This window comes from Mustela lutreola, chromosome 17, assembly GCF_030435805.1.
Source record: "Mustela lutreola isolate mMusLut2 chromosome 17, mMusLut2.pri, whole genome shotgun sequence".
Taxonomy (NCBI): domain Eukaryota; kingdom Metazoa; phylum Chordata; class Mammalia; order Carnivora; family Mustelidae; genus Mustela; species Mustela lutreola.
In genome coordinates this window covers 37,441,850-37,462,098 of record NC_081306.1, presented here as the reverse complement: position 1 = coordinate 37,462,098, position 20,249 = coordinate 37,441,850, and the positions used below count along the sequence as shown (strand labels likewise).

Genomic DNA, 20,249 nt, shown 5'->3' with positions numbered 1-20,249 from the left:
TGGCACCGCTGGGAGCGTCGGGACCATGGGCACCTTGGGTATAGCCACCAGGACACCCCTGCGGGGATCACAGACCTGCCCGTCTGGTGTCAAGTCTGAGCCTCCGTCTCAGCCTGAGGGTCACCACACAGAAGGTCTCACGTGCTTTTGGGTCACTGGTGCTCTAAGTAATGGCGGTAGCTGCTGGCTGACTGCGCACCCACGGGGTGTGACCAGCTGCCCGCACAGCGACCTCAGCCTCGTGCTGGCCACCCCGGGGCCCCACGGCCCTGGATCGCTCAGCGGGTACAGCCCCCCACATGCTGGAGCCTAGACCCTGCTCAGGTGTCAAAATGTTGAATTCCGGGATTGTTTTATTCTTAAAGTAACACATGGGTTCACCAGAGGAAATTCAGAAACAGGACGTGTGGGTGCAGATCACGGATGGAACCTGGGCATCTGGTTGGCTTCTCGGTGGCACGAGTCCCCAGGGAGAAAGAACACAGAGGAGATGCGACGCGCCAAGCTAGCAGGCGGGTGACCGTCTGAGCTGCGGAAAAGGCCCGAGAATGTGGAGAGAACCGGCCCGAGAGGGAAGGTCCTGGCCCGGGAGCAGCCAAACCCAGCAGTGTGAAGAGAGCAGAGGAGCAACAGGCCAGGAGCGGCTCTCTGAAGAGCGGAAGGAAGTGGGAGGTCACCAACAGCCAGTGTGGAAACCGAGAAGGGGACATCTTCAGCACGGACGTTGACGGATAGTGATGACTGCGTCTTTGTCAAACTGTGGAAAACATTTGAAACTGCTCACAGGAATGGGCGAGTTTGCCGTGGCTGCCCTGCTACAGGGGCTGCGGCCCAGACATCACAGATGCGCGCACGGAGGTCACCGGGCCACCAGCGCCCCACTCCGCGCCCAGCCACCCTGGTCAATGCGAGACGCACAGGAAGAGGACAAAGCAGTGGCGCCGGGTCCTACTGCCCCTTCCCACCCGGCCAGGCGCCCGGGCTGAGTTCTAGAGCGCAGACGGCAAGGAGGCTTCCTGGGGGCCAGGGAGCTTCTGAGTGCTGCAGGCACGACTGCTGCCTGCTCGGTGGGGGCCTGTGCCCTACCCTTGGCACAGGCTGGCCTGGCAGTGCTGGGTGGTTGGTGACAGCCTGAGGGGAGCAGACCTGCGTCCCACCGTGAGCCGGCCGGGCAGACTCGGCACCCTCTCTGTGAACGGGAGGGAGTGGGTTCCGACACGAGACGGATGTGGGGAGAGGGGGTGGGGGACACGGATCAGGTTGGCAGATTGTCTGTGAATGGCTGCGTGGTCCATATTTCAGCCTTCATGAGCCATGGAGAAGTTGGCCATCCCAGGTTCCTTGTTGTTGTTTTAATGCTTTTATAAAAATCTGAAAACCATTTTTAGCTTGAGGGCCCTATAAATATAGGCTTCAGGCCACAGTTCACCATTCCCTGAAACAGACTTCAGGGAGAAGAAACTTAAAAAATCATCTTCATAAAGAGAAGACCTTAGTGTCGGTAAAATAACAGGACTTTATAAAAGAACCTAAAGGATTCTTGGAAACTAAAACCATGACCGCAGAGAGGAAGGACTCAGTGGCAAGATCGGGAGACAGAGTCCAGGAAGTCACCCAGAAAGTGTCCCTGAACTCAGGTAAGGACACGGAGTGTACTGGGCCCGTGCTGACACCAGCCCTGGATGCCGCACGGCCACGGGAGGAAAGCTGGGATTCTAGGAACTGAGCAAACCCAAAGGCACCGCCTCGGGCCAGGAGAGGCCGTCCTGAGCTGGGCGGCAAGGGGGCAGCTCCCAGAGGCTGCCCTGCACCCCAACAAGGTAGCCTCAGGACACGGTTGTCCGTCCAGCGAAGGCACTGGCTACCCACAGCCCCAGCCTCTTGGCAGTAAACCCAGAAGAGAGAGAAGCAGAGTAAAGGCAGGGAAGAGAGGAGGACCCGCCGGCGAGGCCCAGGCTCCAAACACTGAATCAGGAAAGAGCAGGGGAGGTGGCTGCTGCGGCATGGGGGGGACCAATACCGCCCCCCCTCCCCGTTTCCCTGAGATTCCAGAGCGCGCTGCCAGGAGCCAAGAGCTTGAAGGGGGAGCAGACTTGCAGAGGGCTGAGCGCCGCACCATCGGGACACGGCCATGAGAAGCCTGTGAACTTTCTGGAAAAATAAGGACACATCCTGGAGATGAGCCATCAGGGTGCTTTCTGACTTTCAAGAGCCAAGTCAGAGGTTGGGGGCCCCAGAGGGCATGAGTTGGGCCAGCGCCTCCAACAGCAGTCATGAGTGACAATGTCACAGAGAAGCGGATTCACCCGCAGAGGAGAGATGGACCCAGAAAACCAGAGAGGGGCGTCCCTGGCCAGTGGAGACCAGGGTTGCAGGGGACGGTGTAGGCGGTTGGATTTCATGCACAAGTTCACCTTCTTCCGCACAGCTTGGGCTGCTGGTCCCACTTGAGGGAGCCTCCCTGTCCTGTGCCCACAGAGCCAATCTTGGGGGTCCCAGGTGGTAGGAGGCTTTGTGTTTATGCTTTCCTTTCAGCCTGGTGGGTCAGGTCTCTGATGTGCTGTAAAGCAGGAGTCCTGCTTTTCAAATCCCGGGGACTCTTTCCCTCCCTTCTCAGCCCTGGGGGTGGGTGCCGTGGTGGTGGGCATAGTCAGTAGACAGAGCCCTGGGTGGGGTGCTTGCTGGCTGCCCCCTGGGCCCCTCAGTGACCTCACCAGCCCCCAGGAGCACCAAGGCCCGCGTGAGTGAGCTGGGAGCATGGGGCCAGGCAGCCCAGGTCCTCTGCCCCTGCCCCCAGAGTGCCTAGGACACCCCTCTTGGGGGTGTGGCAGTGCCATCCGGGAGCCTTTGATCACGAGCTTCTGCTTGTCGCACAGATGAGCTGGGCAAACCTGCGGGCCGCCTTCCCCACCCTGAGCCCCGCGCAGCTGCACCGGCTGCTGACCCAGTACCAGCTGGCCTCGGCCGTGGGCCCCATGAGTGCCTGGGAGCCAGGCGCCCAGGACAGCCCCGAAGCCTTCAAGTCAGGTGAGCCGCCTCTAGGCCATGAACTGGAGGCCCCTGTGCGCCGTGATGGGGCAAAAGGAGCTCCCTGGGGGACTTCCTGCGGGAGCCTGCAGAGCCTTGGGGACCTTCATCCTGGGCCATCTTCCTCTGGGAACACCCTGCCCTGTCCCCCACCTGGGGACCTGGAGACCCTCACAGAGTGGGGTGGGGGTAGTCAGAGCCCACAGGCCATGACCTAGATCCAACCTCCGGGTCCGGCTGGGTCCTACCCACTGAGGGGCCCGAGGCTGTGGCCTTGCTTGGGGCATAGCCGACCAAGAGGAGAGCAGGGTCTGTGCGTGGAGACAGTGTGCTTGCCACGTGCGTGCGCACATATGGCCCACGTGGGCCTGTGTGTCTCTCACAACTAGGGACACATCTCTCCGCTGCATGATATACTATGACACACAGAAGTTACAAGGACGTAGAAACTATAGTTGGAAACTGTGTCCCTGTCCCCCAGGGGCTCAGCCTGGACAGAGCTACTGCTCTGAGCAGGACTGTGGGCTCCTCACTTTGGAGGCCTGCGACGTGGGGGTGCTCTGCTGGAGGCCCTCATGGGGTGGGTCTGTTTTAGGGCAGACATGCCCCCCACTGTCTGAGTTCCAGGGCCACATGCAGGTCACAGTGGACAGGGGCAGTGGGGGGGGGGGGCGGTGCCCGGAGGGGAAGTGTTAGGGGCCCACTGTGGGCAGAGGTTCCAGCCGGCAGCTCGAGCTTTGCCCTTGCGGGTCACCGGACACAGATGGCGGAGCGCTGGTCTGGGCAGGTTGCCTTTGCCCGGATGCCCCACGGCCGCGTCCCCAGTCCTGATGGTATGGGGTAGGGGTGGCTGGCACACCTGGGGAGGAACAGGAAGTCTGGTCTTGCTGGGCCTGTCATGCCATCCCCTGCCCCTCCCCCCAACAGAGGAGGTCCTGGAGTCCTATGAAAACCCCCCACCCATTGTGCTGCCGAGCGAGGGCTTCCAGGTGGACTTGGAGGCCGACTGCCTGGACGACAGCATCTACCAGCACCTTCTCTACATCCGCCACTTCCTGTGGAGTCTGCGTAGCAAGCCCAGCCCCAGTGGGGGGTCTTCCCAGTCAGGGGGCCTCGAGGTACCGGGTATAGCTGGGGGGGGGGGGGCGCAGACTCGGAGAGCAGGGTGGCCGGGGGCAGCCAGCTCAGGGCCTGGCTGCTGCTGCCCCTGGGAGTGCCCGGAGCCCCTCTAGTTCTCCCACCACGCCCGGCCGCCACGTCCCTGAGTTCTTTCTCCCCTTGCCGCCCAGGGCCCGCACCACACCACCTCTGAGGGCCAGAGCGGCCCACTAGTTTGCAGGGGAGCCCGTGAAGCTGGCCAGGGGCGCACTCTGGCTTCTGCGGGGGCTCCCCGTGCTGGGGGCCTTTCAGGAAGGCAGAGCCGCGGGGGCCCCCAGGCTGGCCCCCTGCACATAGACTCCTCGTGCCTACTCACGCCTCCCAGCACCCCACTCAGCCTCGAGCCCACTGGCCCGGACTGGCCCGAGCCTAGAGGCACCTGTGGGAAAGTGCTCCTGGAAGGGAGGAGGAACGCAGCTCCAGGAGGTGAGACGTGTCCCCGGGCTCATGCTCGCACCCCAGCCCTGTGGCCACCTGGCAGAGCCCCTTGGGAGTCATGCCACCGTGAGGTCCTGGTGGTACATCCGCCTGGGGCTCGCAGTGCCTGCCCAGGATGCCAGAGGGCGGCTGGGCCATGCAGAGCCATCTGTGGGAGTAAGTTGCTACCCTGGGGATAGAGGGAGGCCGGGAGGAATGGGGGTCTCCAGGCCATGGCAGCGCCAGCCGGGCTCCTGGAGATCTGAGTGCTGGGGCCACCTCCACAGGTCTTTCCGGGTGGCTCCAGCTCAAGAAGGGGGCAGGCTGGCTCGGGGCTCTGGTGCTGGGCTGGGGGGCTGGGTCAGACGGGGGGGTGGACAGAGGTGGAGTCAGCACTTAGAGGTGCAGAGGGAAGAAGCAGGGTCTCAGAATGAGCCTGGGCAGAGGCCCCCGTTCAGCCCCTGGAAATGCCCGCCACGGTGGGGGGGGGGTGGTGGTGGAGGTGCCTCTTCCAAACACACAGGGGTGTGACCCCCTTACCCTGACAGTAGTTGGGGACTTGCTAGAACACAATGAGCACCCTTCCTGGGGACAGGAACAGGACACCACAGCAGTGCAGACAGAGCCCCCTGCTCCTTGCCCACGCAGGGGACAGCGTGGGTCCCGCGGACGAGCCCCCTGCAGCCCCTTCCAGCCGCAGCTCCAGCACAGAGGATTTCTGCTACGTCTTCGTTGTGGAGCTGGAGCGGGGCCCCTCCGGGTTGGGGATGGGCCTGATCGACGGGCTGGTGAGTGGCCCTCTGGGCTCCACTGGGCCGGGCCCTCTCCGGCCCCCAGCTCGTGGGGAAGGTCGGGAGCAGGGCTAGGAGTGCAGCGGGTGGCTTGCAGGCATCTGAGAGGAGGGAAGGGCCTGCAGGGGACGTGACAGTGTCTGGCGCTGTCCTCGCAGCCCTGTGGCAGAGCTCGTGAGGGAGCCGGGCCCAGGCGCACAGAAGCCTGAGGCCGCCACTTCTCCCCCAGCACACGCCGCTGGGCGCCCCCGGGCTCTACATCCAGACCCTGCTCCCGGGCAGTCCCGCAGCTTCAGATGGCCGCCTGTCCCTGGGAGACCGCATCCTGGAGGTGAACGGCAGCAGCCTGGCGGGTGTCAGCTACCTGAGGTACCCCCCGCCCTCGTGCTGCAGCCATCAGGGGAGCCCCTGGCCCATGAGCAGGTCCCATCCTGACCCTGTGCTGGGTGTGAGGGAGCAGAGGTGCAGCGCTCAGCCGGCTCCTTCAACCTCTGAGCACACCGCAGCCCCACCGGGGGGCCCCTTGAGGGGGTGTGTCACAGCAGGGTGACAGAGTGGGTCCCTATCCCAGGTTCCCCCAAAGCCCTGCGTGCCTCACCCACCCCAAGGCTGGGCCTGCGGGGAGTCCCCACAACGCGAGCCTGGCTCCCTCCTCCTCCCCCTGCGCTGGGTTTCAGAGCCGTGGACCTGATCCGAAATGGGGGCAAGAAGATGCGGTTTTTGGTTGCCAAGTCCGACGTGGAAACAGCCAAGAAGATCCGCTTCCGCACACCGCCCTCCTAGGGCGACGGCCACCTCCTGCCGTGCTGTTCCCGTGTTCCCTGTTGTGGAAGACGTACATCTTAGTGTATATTTTATTTATATGACAGAGAACACTAAGTTGTGATGTTTGTTACAGAGCTTTTATGTATAAAGATTTTAATGGAAATGTACAGATTCAATAAACTATCTTTCGTATTCTGAAGGGCTGGCCGTGTGTGGAATGAAGGTGGGCGCGGCGCCGGGCTCCCCAGGAGGACACAGGGTCCCAGTGCTGCCGGTGGGGTCTTACCTCTGCCCCCCGCCCCCACCCTGAAGCACGGAGCTCCTGCTCAGCACACAGTCAGCATAGCTCAAAGACGGTCTAGAACCGCCTGCCCCAACCCCCGCCAGGCAGTAGCTCGAGCCCTTACCCCACTGGGGGCACCTGGGCCTCCTCTCCCTCACCACAGCCATGACTGGGCCCTAATACCAGCTGGTAATCTGCGGCCGGGCCAGCGTCCCCCAGGTCACCCTCCCCTCACCCCAGCAGGAGACTCACCTGGTCCACCAGGTGGCTGGCTGTGGTGGGGGTCGCGGCGACAGCAGGGCTTGGACACCTGCGCCAGGCGTGTTCAGCAGGCTGGGCAGCAGTGGCCGTAGCAGGGAGCTCAGGGCTGGGCTCGGGGCCAGAGTCATCTTCTTGGAGAGGAACAGAGACCTGGAGGAATAGGGGCCCTGTCAGCTGCTGACACACCCCTCACAGGGAGAGGGGTATCAGGGAGGGAGTCCCCTCCCCCCCCCCCCCCCCCCCCCCGCCAGCCTGAGCACTAGGTTGGTCCTGAGTACTAGGCTTCCCGCAGCCCCACATGGCCCGCTGGTGAGTGCGGGGGGAGAGGCGTGCCCGTGGCCACATCACATGTATTTTTTTTTTTTAAACTCATTTTAAACACGTGATTGAACCCAAAAGGAAAACGCTTAGAGCCCCAAATCCAGGGTGCCAGTTCCAAAAGGCCAGCAGCAGCCCAAGGCAGGCCTGCCCAGCTCCTGGTCTTGGCGGCTCAGCGCCGGAGAGAAACCCGAGGAGCTGAATGGGGGTCCTCCGTAGCTGGGTTCCCAAGGGGCTGGAGCCCTGGGAGTGGGGACACTCGCACAGAGTCCCCAGCAGGCCCCTTCCAGGCAGTAACCGTTTACTGCGCCCAGCTCCCGCCCACTTTCCCAGACGCTGCCGTAATGTCACCCTGAAACACCAGGACAGCGCTCAGGTCCCAGAACAACTCCCTCACCCGCACTCCGAGCAGCTGCAGGGGACTCGGAGCTCCAGGTGGGGTCCTCCCGGCCTCGCAGGCCAACTCGCCCACCAGGGATGCTCTCAGACACGGCCGACGTGTGAGCGGCCAAGCCCAGCTCCCCAGGATGTCTCAAGCTCCGGTCCCTCCTGTCCACAGCCTGTTGGCCAAAGCACAGGGGACGAAAGCCCGCGGTCAGCGGGCAGCTCCCCGCTCCCCACCAGGCGGCAGCAAGTGCATGGACTGCAGACTCAGGGAGTGAAAACTCCCCGGGTTTGAACTCGATAGCTCTGTCTAGACTCTCAGGCAGCAGGGCGGTCCGCCAGGCAGAGAAAACGTAAAGGCAGCGTCTCTGGACTGGCCCTGGCTCGCTGACAAGCGGGGGAACGTGTCTTCTCCAACCCACGCTCACCACCTAGTTCGCGCTCCGCTTTGGGACCCAAACTTCCAGCACGTGGAAACGCCGCAGGCCGAGCGCCGGCTGAAAACACGCCCTGAGACCTGGCAAAACCAGCAGCTCCCTCTGGACCGACCATCTCCTCAGCCCCGGCCTGCCTTCCCGCCTCGGGCCCGGGCCGCGCGGGGCGGGCAGGGGGCGGCCGAACCGGGTCTGTCCCGTCCGGCGAGGACCAGGGGGCCCCAAGCGCGCTCCGCCCCGACGCCCACCGCTCCGCTCCACGGGCGCGTCACCTGTCGTCTGCCGGAGGTCCTCGGGGACCGGCCTCGGAGCCCGGTTCGGTCCGGCCCGCGAACCGCGTCCGCCCGCCGCAGCAGCGCGGTTCTGGCGTCCGCACGGTCCGGCGTCCGGGGGCGGGGCCAGCGGCGGCGGGGCGGGCGGGGCGGGGGAGACCGGCGGCTCGCGGAGCACCAGCGCCACCTGGTGTCCCGGATGCCTGCGCGCAGCCGGCGGAGCTGAGGGGCCCTGGGAGCTAGTGTCCAAGGCAGGAAGCTGAGCTCAGTGGAACTGGGGCAGAAGGCACTAAGGGGGGGCGCCTGGGTGGCTCAGTGGATTAAGCCGCTGCCTTCGGCTCAGGTCATGATCTCAGGGTCCTGGGATCGAGTCCCGCATCGGGCTCTCTGCTCAGTGGGGAGCCTGCTTCCTCCTCTCTCTGTCTGCCTCTCTGCCTACTTGTGATCTCTCTCTGTCAAATAAATAAATAAAATCTTTAAAAAAAAAAAAAAAAAAAAAAAAAAAAAAGAGGTCGGGGGAGGAACCACGACACCTCTCTTGCGCTTCCACACTCGGCTAGTCTCCCCCACTCGGCATAATACCAGCGTGATCCTGGCTTGGGGTGGGGGGTCCCTGCTGGGTTGGCCCTGCCCTTCCTCCAGATGGCAAAAGACTGCAGGCCAGAAGAGCCGCAGCTTCTACGTCTTCCATCATTCAGTAGCATCAGAAAGCAGGCTAAGAAAGGACACTGAGCAGAGGCCCTTCCCAGGGGTGGCTGCGCCAGTGGGAGAGTCACATGGCTCCCTTGCAGATCGCCTACATCCATGCTGTTATTTCTGTAACATCTGGGACATGGTGGTGAGTTGGTGGGAAGGAACGGCCCCAAGTGTCTGGCCCAGCGGGGCGGGGGTCCCCACCTGCCCAGGGCCAGGCCTCCCCGCCCAGCAGCGCTCCCCACACCTGGCCCTCTCCTCTGCCTCGTGCACACAGGGACTCTCTGGAAGAGGTTTATTGCCGCTGCAGAAACAAACCAAGCAGCCCCCACCCACCCCCAACGGGGTGAGAGCTCCAAATCAGATCTGTGTCACCACACAGCTCAGCATGGGACAGAGACAAACACCCAAAGGCTGAGGACGGGACAGCCTGACCCACACAGAGGGACCCAGACCCACCCGGGGCTCCTCCCCAGGTCTCACGCCCCCGCTGGTGGCAGCCGCATCTTGGCTCTCATTCTGCGGCCAGGCCGGAGTCCCGCAGGTCGCGCCCCTCACCCTGGCAGGAGGCCCATTTCCTTCTCCACCAGGCGGCTGACCGTGCGCAGGGCCAGCGGCAGGGCGGTGTTGGCGTCACGGTGGTAGCGGGGCTCGGACAGCTCTGCGCTGGGCGTGAACACAAACTGGGCCACACTGGGCATCTTCAGCAGCGTCAGGAGCTCAGTGGCCCGCGTGCGGACGGCTGCTGCGCCCTCCTCACGGTGCATGGAGCTCGGCGCCGGGCTCTGGGCCAGGGTCCTCATCTTTGACAGGAACAGAGAGACCCTGAGGACGAAGGGATCCCGGTCAGTCAGCTGCAGGTGCACCCCTCACGTGAAAGCTGAGGCCCCACAGGGCGGCCCAGACGTCCGAAGCTCTGGGTCGGGGGGCATTAGCTGGGAGCAGCGAGGCCGTGCGGACATTGCCGCCACCGGTATCCGACCGGAGCCCTCGTGCTGCGAGCCACATGCAGACCCTGGGCAACCGGCACTGGCTCCCCTTCTTCTGTCCCAGCCAGTACCTGGGAATCAGGTCTTGGCTCCGGGAGGCCAGCTTGGTCAGCGTGGTCACCAGCACGGCGATGACCTGTGGGGGGCACTCGGGGAGGGCGGCAGAAGGGCGCGACTGGGTGAGCTCGAACAGCAGAGCCTCGAGGGCCTCAAAGAACCTGTTGATCTGCTCCACGGTGCACCGCCGGTCCCAGGACACAGACAGGTACTCGCCGATGGCCCAGGCCTGCATGGGGACAGAGCCTTAATCCCGGCAGGCGTCCCAGTGTGGAAGAGGGGCGGTGGCGTGGCGGCCGGCCTTACCACGGAGGCGAGCATGGCCCCCCGGCTGCGGACACTGCTCACGCTCCCCACGAACTCCAGCAGCTCTTTCGCCAGCTCGACCACCAGTGACGGGTGCAGCGCGCACAGGGCCAGGAACTGGGAGCTCAGCACCCTGCCCGGGGAGGACACTGCTGGGCCGTGGCCGCCCCCAGGCCCCAGACCGTGGCCCCTCATGCAGAACCAGAGCCAGGAGGAGAGGGGGAAGCCTCTGAACAGGTTCAGGTCCAGATGCTTTCAGCCCCTAAAGGAACCCATGGCCCACTGGGGAGGAAGCTGGGGCTGGCGAATGGTGTGGGCACAGGCCTGTGTGGATCAGGCCTTCGGAAAGGGGCACAAATGGTCTGGAAGGCTCCATGGAGAGGAACCGGGGCCAGCACTGGAGATTATAGATCTGGGAGAGGAGGAACGGAGGCGGGGGCATTCTGGACCGGGGAGAGCAGTGTGGGCAGCAGCTGGCCCCAGGTGATGCTGGGGAGCAGGGCACAGGCTGCAGAGGGCGCTGGAAAGGGGCTCAGCGCAGGGGAGGTGGGGACTCCGAGCCGAGGCAGGCTGAGCTGGGGGCAGTGAAATGGGGCTGGGTCGGCAGGGGGGGTGACCCCTCGTGGGGCCGGCAGGAGGGCCCACCTGTGCACACGGGCCTCGTACTGGGGCACCTGGTAAAGGGAGTCATATCTCTCCAGGAGCAGCAGCGCCAGCTGGTTGGCCAGAACCCCGTCCGCAAACTAGGGATCAAGAGGGAGACAAAGACTCAGCCCCCACCCCATCACCCTCCCCCACATTCTGCTCCACACCTGCTGGTGCCCGCCAGCCCGGGGCTGCTCTTGGGGGCGGTCAGGCCACCCTCCCGGTGCCTCTCGCTGATCCAGAGTGGGATCTGTGTTCAAGGACACCGGCTCTGCCGAGGCCCAGGGTCACCCCCGCCGCGGGAACCGAGCAGCCCGGAAGCAGGCTCACCTGAGTCACTGCGGTAAAGAAGGCCTGGAGCAGCGTGGGCACGGCCTCGGCGCACTGGACCACCCGGGCACAGCTGGCCATGGGCTGCAGCAGCTGGTGGAGGGGCACCAACCTGGAGGGCAGGCCGCACGTCCCACTGAGCGCCCGCACCTGCTCCCCGGGGGCCCACACACATGCTGGTGCCCAAGGGGACAGGGCATGGGGTCGCAGTGCCACGGCCCGGGAGAGTTCTGAAACCACCTGCGCCGCCTCCTCGGAGGACCTCCCCTGCCCCCCACCCTGGGAACCACGCACACCACCTCCTGCTGAGCGCTGTGCTCCCCGCTTCCGCGGGACACAGGGAGGGTGTGCGTGGGGGTCTGCGCTCAGGACGCCTTGTTCCGGTCCTAGCCCCCCAACCTGCTCCTGGGGTGCGCCACCCCTCAGTTGCTCCCTCTGGACAATGGAGTCACCACAGCACCGACTTCACAGGGTTGTGGGAACCGAACTGGCGCGCTGGTAAGGGGCTGAGCGTGAGGCCTATGCCCAGCAAGCTCCCACAGCATGGCTAGTGGCTACCAGGGCAGGGGGCCGGGGAGCAACAACAGGGGCCTCTTTAGCTTAGAAGGCACGATGCTCAGGGCCGGATGTCCCCAGACATGTGCCACCCACCCTGGGAACAGGCTCTGACCATGTGTAGTGCTCTTTGAGCCGACCCAGGGCCATGGGGCCAGGGACCCCCACAGCCAGGCCCCACCCCAGGGCCCCCCGGCCTGAGCAGCCCTACTTCTCCACGGTTCCGCTAGCCTTGGCCCGCAGCAGGTGCTGGAGAAGAGCCTGGAACTGTGGGTCCCGGGAAGCCTCCAGGCAGCTGGGGTTCCTGAGGGAGATGTCCCACAGTGGCCTCTCTGACGCAGCCGGTGACAGCCTGTGAGCAAGCAGACGCCTAAGACCAGGCTCAGATGTGGGCTCTGGGCCCAGGCCACCAGAGTCCCGACTCGGTCCCAGCCCTTGCGGAGATAGAGCAGGCGTCATCCCGCCCCAATGATGAGCCTGAGGAACTAAAAGGGACCTGGGGCTCGGTACTTGCAGGGTGAGGCTCTCCCAGCAAGAGACAGAGGCCAGGGCCTCGGGGGCCTGGGGCTGGAGAGAGGTGCTCTCGTCTGGGCAGCTCGCGGAACAGCAGGGGATGGGGAGGGGACCCGGGGACAGGCATCGTCCCTTTGGCTCACCTGAGCTGCAGATCCAAGGCCGCGGTTAGACAGGGCAGGTCCAGCAGCGCGTGGAGCATCTCCACAGCAGTGCCGGGGTCCACCAGCCACGGCAGGAGCTCCACGAACTCAGAGGTGAGGGGCGGGCTGTTCCAGGCCAGGAGCTGCAGGAACAAGCGTGGCGGCTTGGTCGGCACCAGGAGGGCCCGTGTGGGGCATGCGGGCCAGCAGCTGGACCCGTGGCTGCCCCAGGGGAGTGCACCTCGGTCCCGGATGGGCGGGGTGTCGGTGCCCCCCACTTTCCCTGCGCCGCCTTTTGCACCAACAGTTACAGCGATCACTTTGCACTTGTCACTGTTTCTCCTCTACCAGAAGGACCGAGGCTCCAGTTAAATTTGCAAAGACCACACGGAGACCATGGTTGGTAACAAATAGCGCGTCGAAAGGTCACAGCACAAAGAGCTGAACACAGCCGGTGAGGCTCCCAGACGACAGGAACCTACCAGCTGTGACAATCGGGACAAATTCTAGAATGAGCCACAGTCCAGCCTTGCAGCTCCTCTGAAGGGGCTCAGCCTGGGGTTCTCCCCGGTGGGGACGCTGTTCCTACGGGACACATGGACCCCCTGGGCTGTCCCATGGCCGGCATCCCAGGCCCCTCCCAGGATGCTAGTGACTGGTGCCCAGTCTGGAGGACGAGCCGGGGGGCGCTGTACCCTCCACCCCCCACCGGCCCGAGAACAACCGAGCGTGCCTTGAAGAGGTTGGGGAAGCTCTGCTTGAGAATGTCAAGGTTCCTGCCGAACAGGGGCAGGCTGTCCCCGCAGAAGCGGACAAACTCGAAGGCCAGCGTGGGGCTGTGGAAGAGCTCGCAGGGGACCCTGGTGAACAGGTGCTGGAAGATGGCTTCTGAGTCCACGGCGGCGGCCTCCCCTGAAACGCACCAGCCTCGTCAGGGCCTGGCCCCGGCACGAGGGACCTTACCTTGTCAGGAGGACGCCCCTCCTGCTGGGGGGCGCTCAGGGTTCCAGACGCCAGGGGCCCTGAGGTCTGCACGCTGCATGGGGCCGAGCCTCGCCCGTCCCGCCCCGAGAGCCTCTGGCGGACCGCCCAGTCCCTCTGGGTCACACGACGAGGAACGCTCTTTAGAAAGTGCTGGTTTCACGGTCCCTCATATGAAACTCCCGCCAACTCTCGTGGCAAAGAGCGTTCCAAGATCAGCGTAAAGCTGCTCGGCTTCAACAAGCCCCTCAAACCCATCTAACACCTTTCCACTGGACCACTCAAAGCCACGGTTCTACAGACGAAGGAAGCCACTGACGGAAGAGAGGCCCGGGCCACCCCCCTGCGGGAGGCTTACCGTGTCTCAGGAAGAACTGCGCAATGGGCAGCAGCGCCCGCGCCCGCGCCAGGTCCCCGCACAGCCGTGTGTGCAGCGCCTTCAGGCAGGACAGCGTGCGGTACAGGAAGGACGGGTCCTGCCGGCAGAGCACGTCCAGCACCAGCACGGCCTCCACCAGGCACTGCGGAGACACGCGGGGGGCCCGGATTACAGGGAGCCGCGTGGGGGCCCGCTCTGCCCCCCGACACCACGGGCACTTACAGCTTTCTGCAGGTCCGCGTCCCCCTTTCTCAGGGCTCCTGGGGAAGGAAGAAAGGCCCCCCCGTCTCCGTCAGAGGCAACACAGTGAGTGAGAAGCACCGTTCTGGAAGCTAGAGGGGAGGGTGGACAGCGACCCCCGCAGGGCAGACGCACGGGAGGCTGGGACAGATGCCTGGGGGCTGGGGACAGGTTCTGCCCCCTACCCAGCTCCCAGGGTCTGCGCCAGGAACACAGAGTCCCCAGGGACACAGAAGCTGTGCAGGCCCCCAAGGAGCAGCCAGGGACGCCCCCTCGGGAAGGAGATGCGGCGCCGGGACTCACGCCGTGTGCTCTGCTCCACTAGGCGCTGGCAGTACTCAAAGGCCTTCTCCCTCAGCCGCTCCTGGGGCGGCAGCAGGTGGCTGGCAGTGGATGTGGCCGACAGCACGGACAGGGTGGAGCCCTCCAGCTCCGACTTGTCATCTGGAAAGGAGAATGAGGTGCTCCAGGGCACGGAGTCCCTGCAGCAGGCGGCCGAGGCCCAGCCCCACCGTGGCCGCCTTCACCCCCACCGGAGGTCATGGGCGGGGCGGGGCGGGGTCTCTCCCAGAAGCCCAGTCTGTCCCCACCACTGGCCAGTCTGCACGGGGGAGGGCATTCGGTAAAGCTGTCAGCACCCGTGCTGCCATGTGCCCTCTGTGACCTTCTGTGCCCTCTGTGGCTTCTTCTGCAGACAGGGACAGGCCTCCCGGGGCTGACGAGGCTCAACCAGTGCTCCCAGCGTCACCTGGGGGCCACACCTGGTGCCGTCCATCTCCTGCCTGTGTGACCTCCCCCATGTCCCCCCGACCCCCATGTCCCACCTGAGTCCGGGGCGCTGGGGCCCTGGGGGCTGCTGGCCAGCAGCCATGCCCGCAGCATGGAGAAAGCCTGCACGTTCAGCCACTGGTCCTCCGTGAAGTGCTGGCCCGTGGACAGCACCGTGAAGAAATCTGTGGCTACCGCCCCATCCACCTCGGTGACAGGGCCCGGCTGCGGGAGGCAAGGAAGGACAGGCTGTGGGGACGCAGGCTGGGGAGGTGCTGGGGTCTAAGGCTGGGGGGTGCGGCCAACGGGCTCACAGATACCAGGGAAGGCGGGAGGGGGGCTGCGTGCCAGTGGGAGCCCCGCCTTCATGCTCTCAAGGATTGGGGGCGGCCCCCAAAAGACACATAAACACTGGCACCTGAGTGGACGTGGTCCTCTGTCAGGTAAGTGACCCCTGCCAGTGGGTTTTGCGCATAGCATCACGGGCTAGGAGGGCTGTGACCCCGGGGACCCAAAGGCCCCCCCCCACACTTGAGTGCAGACATGAAAGAGGGATCATTCTGGAACCAGGGCAGGTGGAAGGACAGGGAGGTCCTGAGTCTCCAGGCTCACCTGCCGGGCTCTGGGTGTGGAGAAGAAGCCTCCAGAAGCGTGTGGGACCCCTTGCTGGATGCTGGCATAGCGAAGCCAGTCCACCAACCTCTTGCTGAGCAGGCTGGTCTGGTCTGTGGGTGGGAGGCGGGCAGAGACAACATGTGGGAAATAGTCAATCCCCCAGACTCGGGCTGCAGTGGCACTGGTAGAACTTTCTAGAAAACAAACTCTGGACAGGGTGCTGGGCCCTCAGGGCATGCCTCTCCCTCTGTGCCCACAGTGGCCTCTCCGGAAGGGTGGCTACCTTCATGGAGGGAGTGCGGAGCCAGGCGCGTGACCTTGGACACGACCGGGAGCAGGTGTCTCAGACTGGGCCCCTCGGGCTGCCGGCTCTCGAGGACTCTGAAGGCGCGCTGGCCCACGCTTCGGACCTCCTCCTTTCTGTCACCCTTCAAACGGAACATGGGGGAATGTGAAGTGATTACCTGCCTGTGTGTGTGAGCGACACGGCATCTGGTCTGAAAACACCGGGGAAGGGGCAGCCGGTCCTGAAGGCCGCCGCTCCACGAGCACACCTGTTTCCGTACTGCCGCCGCTTACCACATCCGGGGTGTCACCGGAGCAGCCGGAAACTGGGCCCTTCCCAGAGCCCTGCCCTGTCCCTGGGAACAAGGGGCAGGAGAGCAGGAGGGGGCGGGGGAGGCTGGTGGGTGCCCCAGGGCCACCAGGGGCAGGATGGGCACATCACCTGGGCCAAGAGCACCGAGGCCACCAGGCTCAGCTGCTGGCTGCTCTGGACATGGTCACAGGATAGGCTTAGGTCGTCGGAGGGCGACCTTTCTCTCAGGATGGCCGCGCACAGAAGCTGGAGCTGCTCAGGGCACTTGGGCGAGCAGAGGGTGGTCTGTAGCAGGTCCACGCACGTCTTCTCCAGCCTGGGAACGCAAGGCCACGTGCATGGGGGGCACGTCACTCAGCACCCCACCAACGCGGCCGCGCCCCCCGAAGGTCGGCACCCTCACCGCCTCTTGTATTTCGTGGCCGAGACGATGAGGAACAGCCTCTGTAGGGCGTCCACCGCGTCAGGCCCCGGGTCGTCCTTCTGCAGCAGCTTCGCGACCCGGGAACAGAACTTCTGCAACTCCTCATCCTGGATCTCCCTAAATGAAAAGCGGGGTGTTGGCGACCTGGAGTTGGGGGACCTGTCCGCGGGAGCCGGAAATGCCGCCCTGAGCTTTGACCCATGATCCTGGGTCTGAAGGGACATCCCCACGGAGAAGAGAAGCCAGCATCACCGGCTTTGTGCGGGAAGGCGAGGATACCACCTGTGGCTCCACCCTCCCTGGGATGCAGCCACTGTCCCCTCTCACCCTGGGGTTAGTCCCTTCCCCTGCCGGTAAGGCTTTTAGGAGAGACGCCATACCTCCAGGTTTTTGTTGTCCTAGGAGTGAAAGAACTAAAACCCACTGATGTTAGCACACAAAATGAAGGATAGTCTGAAATAAGTTGCTTTTCCAGCAGATTCCTTCAGGGAGCCTCCTGCTCCTGGGAACAAGAGGGAAATCTGCTACCTTAGAGGACAAACTCTGGGTCACGTTCTCAGGTATGACTACCACGGTTCCTAGTATTTACTCGGCTTCGTTAAAAAAAAAAAAAAAAAAAAAGTATCTTCAAGCATCAACAGAACAGAAATCAAAACAGCAACCTGGTTTTCTGGGTTTCTCTTCCAGTCTGAAAGGCGAGGCAAGCCCAGGAAACACAGTACTAGGGACCTCTGGCTGGGGCGGGGGGCGGTGCTCTCAGAGGAGGGCCCCCTCCACCTCCCTAGCCACAGTGGAAGTCCACTGGATCCAGGCTCAACTGATCACTCGACCTCAGAACCTGGGATTTTGAACCAAGACGGGGCAGCTCCAGTCTTGGGCTGACGAGGAGGGCGGCCAAGCATGTGGGGCTGGGGGCCTGGGACTGCTTCCTCTGTTTCTTGTTCTTCCTTGAAGGTTGGCCGATGAACTTCTGTGAATTCCCCACCACTCCGTCTCCCTCCTACCTCCTAACCCGTTTTCATTTCTTACAGACACAACAGTCACGTGTGGGATAAGGATGTAGGAAAAAAGCGGCCTGGTCAGGTGTGTTTCTCCCCGGGCTAACGAGACGGATCGGGAAGGTACCAGGCTGCCTGAAACTCACACAGCAGACTCTTTCCTAGAATGGTGGTACCCCTCATCCCAGTGAATCCCTTCCAGTATGTTCTCTAAATCCCAGGATTCTAAAAGGCCAATTTGCTCAAACCCTCCAACAGCTCCCCAGTGCTTTCAAACCTGAACTCCTACGGACTCTAACAAGGCTGACAGGGTCCTGGGCTTGTCTTCTCCGAGAACCACGAGTCCTACTTCTCTTGTGACACCCCGAATCACAGGCTTCTTTAGGGTAGAATACAGTGAAAAACTAAGACCTAACTGATCATGACTAGCTTTCTTCAAACCCTAATGGAGAGAATTCGCATGATTTTTGCATAATTGCATAATAATTTGCATGATTCATGCATCTTGCTTTGGGATATTGGAAAATGCACTACCCTCAACTCCCCCACTGCCCTACCTGAGACAGAGAGAGAATGCAGAGTGAGGACTATTCACTCTGCAGATTTATGACCTGGAGTAGAAGCTGAGCTGGGGAAAGGTGACCCCCTTGAGGTTCTGGGTGGGTCTCAGTGCTTACGTGCCTCTTGGCGAGAGCACTAGGGTGACTGTGTCACATGCTGAGTGAGATGCTATCTTCACGTACTACATCCCCGAAGTTCAGGTGAGCTCGATTTCTAATCCTCGAGCTTGAATACTGGAGTATCTGTCCAACAGTGAAGGAGACGCAGCCCGTGCTATGAACCCACAAGGCACCTTCTGAGCAGATTTTTAAGGGTTATTTTGACCACAGAAGATTTTTGCCCCGTTCCCAGCCTTCAAAACCTAACTGGTATTCAGGATCTTGTTTCACTAGCTGGCGGCAGCCTCAGCCATCCCAGTCCTTCCCACTAACTGGTCCAGCTCCGGATCCAGTTTTAGGGTTTTTTGTGTTTTTTTTTAAGTTTGTCACTGTCCTGTGGTCCCGAATGCATTTTCTTCTAAACAAGTGGCGTCAAGTTTTACACCGTCTGATGGACGGTGGGATTTTAGTCCTAGCCTGCATCCTGCTTTCTCCCGTGGCCGGTTAGGGGCTCGGGAAAGGCGCTACGGACTAGTCAGTGGGAGTCCAGGGCTAGCTGGGGGCCAGAAGCCGGTGGGTAATTTCTCCACCCTATCTAATGCACCCTGAGGAGAGCGAGTTTCTAAATCGGGGATTTCGCCCCTGGCTCCCCAGAGCCCTCGGCCGGTATCCGATTGCCGAGGCTGGCACGCAGAGCTCGTCGGGCCTCACTGCCAGCAGCTCTCCAGCCTCTCGGCGGCTTCATGCTCCTGTCCCTGAAGCACCGGACAGCCTCTGGCTCCCCGCCTGGCTGCAGGACGCGCGGGTGTCGCCGCCAAGCCTGGGGGCCCCCGCCCCGCTTCCCCCGCACGCACCCTTCGCCTGGAGGCTCAGGCGCCGCCGCCTTCTGGGACCCGCCGGACCGCCCCGCCCCCCGGGCCTCTAGCGCGGGTCTGTGTGGGCTGCTGCAGGTCGCCGCGCGCGCCCCGCTCTGTAAGAACACCCCTCGCCCCCGCCAGGAGCCCCAAGGGAAAGGCCGGGCCACCTGGCCTGGTGGAGCAGACTCTCGGCCCCCGCCGTGAACATGCCGCCGCCGCCGCCGCACGGAGACCCAGCCCGGCCGCTTCCGGGTCGCGTCACGTGCTGCATCACGTGCTGCATCACGTGGGCGGGGCGGCCAGGCCGCCGGCCAATGGACTTTGGTGGAGGCCTTTCCCTAGGGGGCGGGGCCGGCCGTGAGCCGTCCGCCAGTCCCCGTGGACTGGGACCCTGAGACCTCGGAACCTGAGCATCCCGGGTCCCAAGACCTAGGAGCTCGGCACCCCGGGATCCTGCGCTCCCAGCAGCCCATGACGCGGGAACTTACTCTGGGACCCTAGGATCCTGTGATCCCGGGACCTTGGCACCCTAGGATCCCAGGTCCGTCTCTCCCCCCACGGACTCTGGGGCACGCGGGTGCCGTCAGGAGAGGGCCTGTGGGCAGCCCCCGCACCACTGCCCCATTTCTGGGTCGTCTCCTGACCACCCACGGCACTGTCCTGGGGGGGTCCTTGGCTCAGTATGACCTGAGCACCCGACACACGCTCCGTAGCTGGGCGGATCCGTGTCCAGCAGTCTGCAAGGACAGCCGAGCCCCTCCGCAGTGCAGCTTTGCTGTTCTGAGGCTCTCACATATTTAGTGCCTATCATGGGCTGTAGCGCTGCTATGAATAGTCTTATTCCCTGCCCGCCATAACCACGGACCATGGCTGCAACAGGCTTAGAAGACGGAAACCTAGCTTCTAGCCCTTCTGAAAGATGTGTCCGCCACAGTATTCCCGCCTGCAGGCTGCATGTGTGGTAAATGCGCATACAGCCTGAACTGAGCAGGCAGGGTGCGGGGTGTGGGGGGGGGCGGCTTCCAGAGGGTGTCAGACCTAGGGTGGGGAGGGGCAGGAGGGAGCCAAGGTCCTGAACAGAGCGGTTCAGGCCTGCTTCCTGAGACTACACGCACTTGACTGGAACCTGACCCCTGGCAGCAGGATAGACAGCGCGCAGGGAGGCTGCCCAAGCTAGGTACAGGCCATGAGGACAGGAAGTAGGCAGACTCAGTCACCATTCATGACTAGGATTTACAGGACTTGTAGATGGGACTGGGGACAGGAGGAGGAACAGGGCAACCGCAGGTTCCTGGCTTTCCGCGTGGTCCCGTTCCCTTGGCACTGGGGCAGAAGAGACATCTGGGGAGTCATTCATTCAATGAGCTGGCAAAGACCGAGTCCCTTCAC

At 63.3% G+C, this 20,249-nt stretch overlaps 2 protein-coding genes and 1 long non-coding RNA gene across 9 annotated transcripts in view; 1 reads left to right on the top strand and 2 right to left on the bottom strand.

The window, feature by feature from the left end:
* RADIL (Rap associating with DIL domain) overlaps nucleotides 1-6,357 on the top strand; it is a 65,698-nt gene extending 59,341 nt beyond the window's left edge. For 2 of the 5 annotated variants that reach the window (XM_059154023.1, XM_059154024.1), the window contains exons 10-15: nucleotides 2,877-3,027; nucleotides 3,955-4,145; nucleotides 4,317-4,611; nucleotides 5,251-5,390; nucleotides 5,623-5,762; nucleotides 5,965-6,357. In XM_059154023.1, coding sequence (XP_059010006.1) covers nucleotides 2,877-3,027; nucleotides 3,955-4,145; nucleotides 4,317-4,611; nucleotides 5,251-5,390; nucleotides 5,623-5,762; nucleotides 5,965-6,259 — 1,212 coding nt within the window. In that variant the 3' untranslated portion in view covers nucleotides 6,260-6,357. Of the gene's footprint in view, nucleotides 1-2,876; nucleotides 3,028-3,954; nucleotides 4,146-4,316; nucleotides 4,612-5,203; nucleotides 5,391-5,622; nucleotides 5,944-5,964 lie in introns of those variants that run through there. The other 3 variants (XM_059154026.1, XM_059154025.1, XM_059154027.1) reach the window with 3 other exon arrangements.
* LOC131819209 (uncharacterized) lies at nucleotides 321-8,387 on the bottom strand. Of its 3 annotated transcripts, XR_009349090.1 has the most exons (5): nucleotides 8,111-8,387; nucleotides 7,418-7,580; nucleotides 6,694-6,852; nucleotides 4,565-6,214; nucleotides 321-3,886 (listed from the first exon to the last, which is right to left on the bottom strand). It is a non-coding gene; the product is annotated as an uncharacterized LOC131819209 (long non-coding RNA). The 3 variants fall into 3 exon arrangements; XR_009349089.1 differs by having other exon boundaries at nucleotides 321-6,214; nucleotides 8,111-8,245; XR_009349091.1 differs by lacking the exon at nucleotides 8,111-8,387 and adding an exon at nucleotides 7,833-7,982 and having other exon boundaries at nucleotides 321-6,214.
* A 727-nt stretch (nucleotides 8,388-9,114) lies between these two features.
* On the bottom strand, nucleotides 9,115-19,122 carry AP5Z1 (adaptor related protein complex 5 subunit zeta 1). The gene is made up of 17 exons (XM_059154840.1): nucleotides 19,028-19,122; nucleotides 16,326-16,463; nucleotides 16,052-16,238; nucleotides 15,608-15,752; nucleotides 15,322-15,434; nucleotides 14,766-14,934; nucleotides 14,245-14,385; nucleotides 13,924-13,961; nucleotides 13,681-13,843; nucleotides 13,075-13,253; nucleotides 12,342-12,484; nucleotides 11,897-12,037; nucleotides 11,131-11,242; nucleotides 10,801-10,898; nucleotides 10,156-10,288; nucleotides 9,864-10,078; nucleotides 9,115-9,628 (listed from the first exon to the last, which is right to left on the bottom strand). The coding sequence occupies exons 1-17, from the start codon at nucleotides 19,066-19,068 to the stop codon at nucleotides 9,358-9,360; spliced, it is 2,427 nt and encodes an 808-aa protein (XP_059010823.1). The 5' UTR covers nucleotides 19,069-19,122; the 3' UTR covers nucleotides 9,115-9,357.
* Between the last annotated feature and the right edge of the window lie 1,127 nt (nucleotides 19,123-20,249).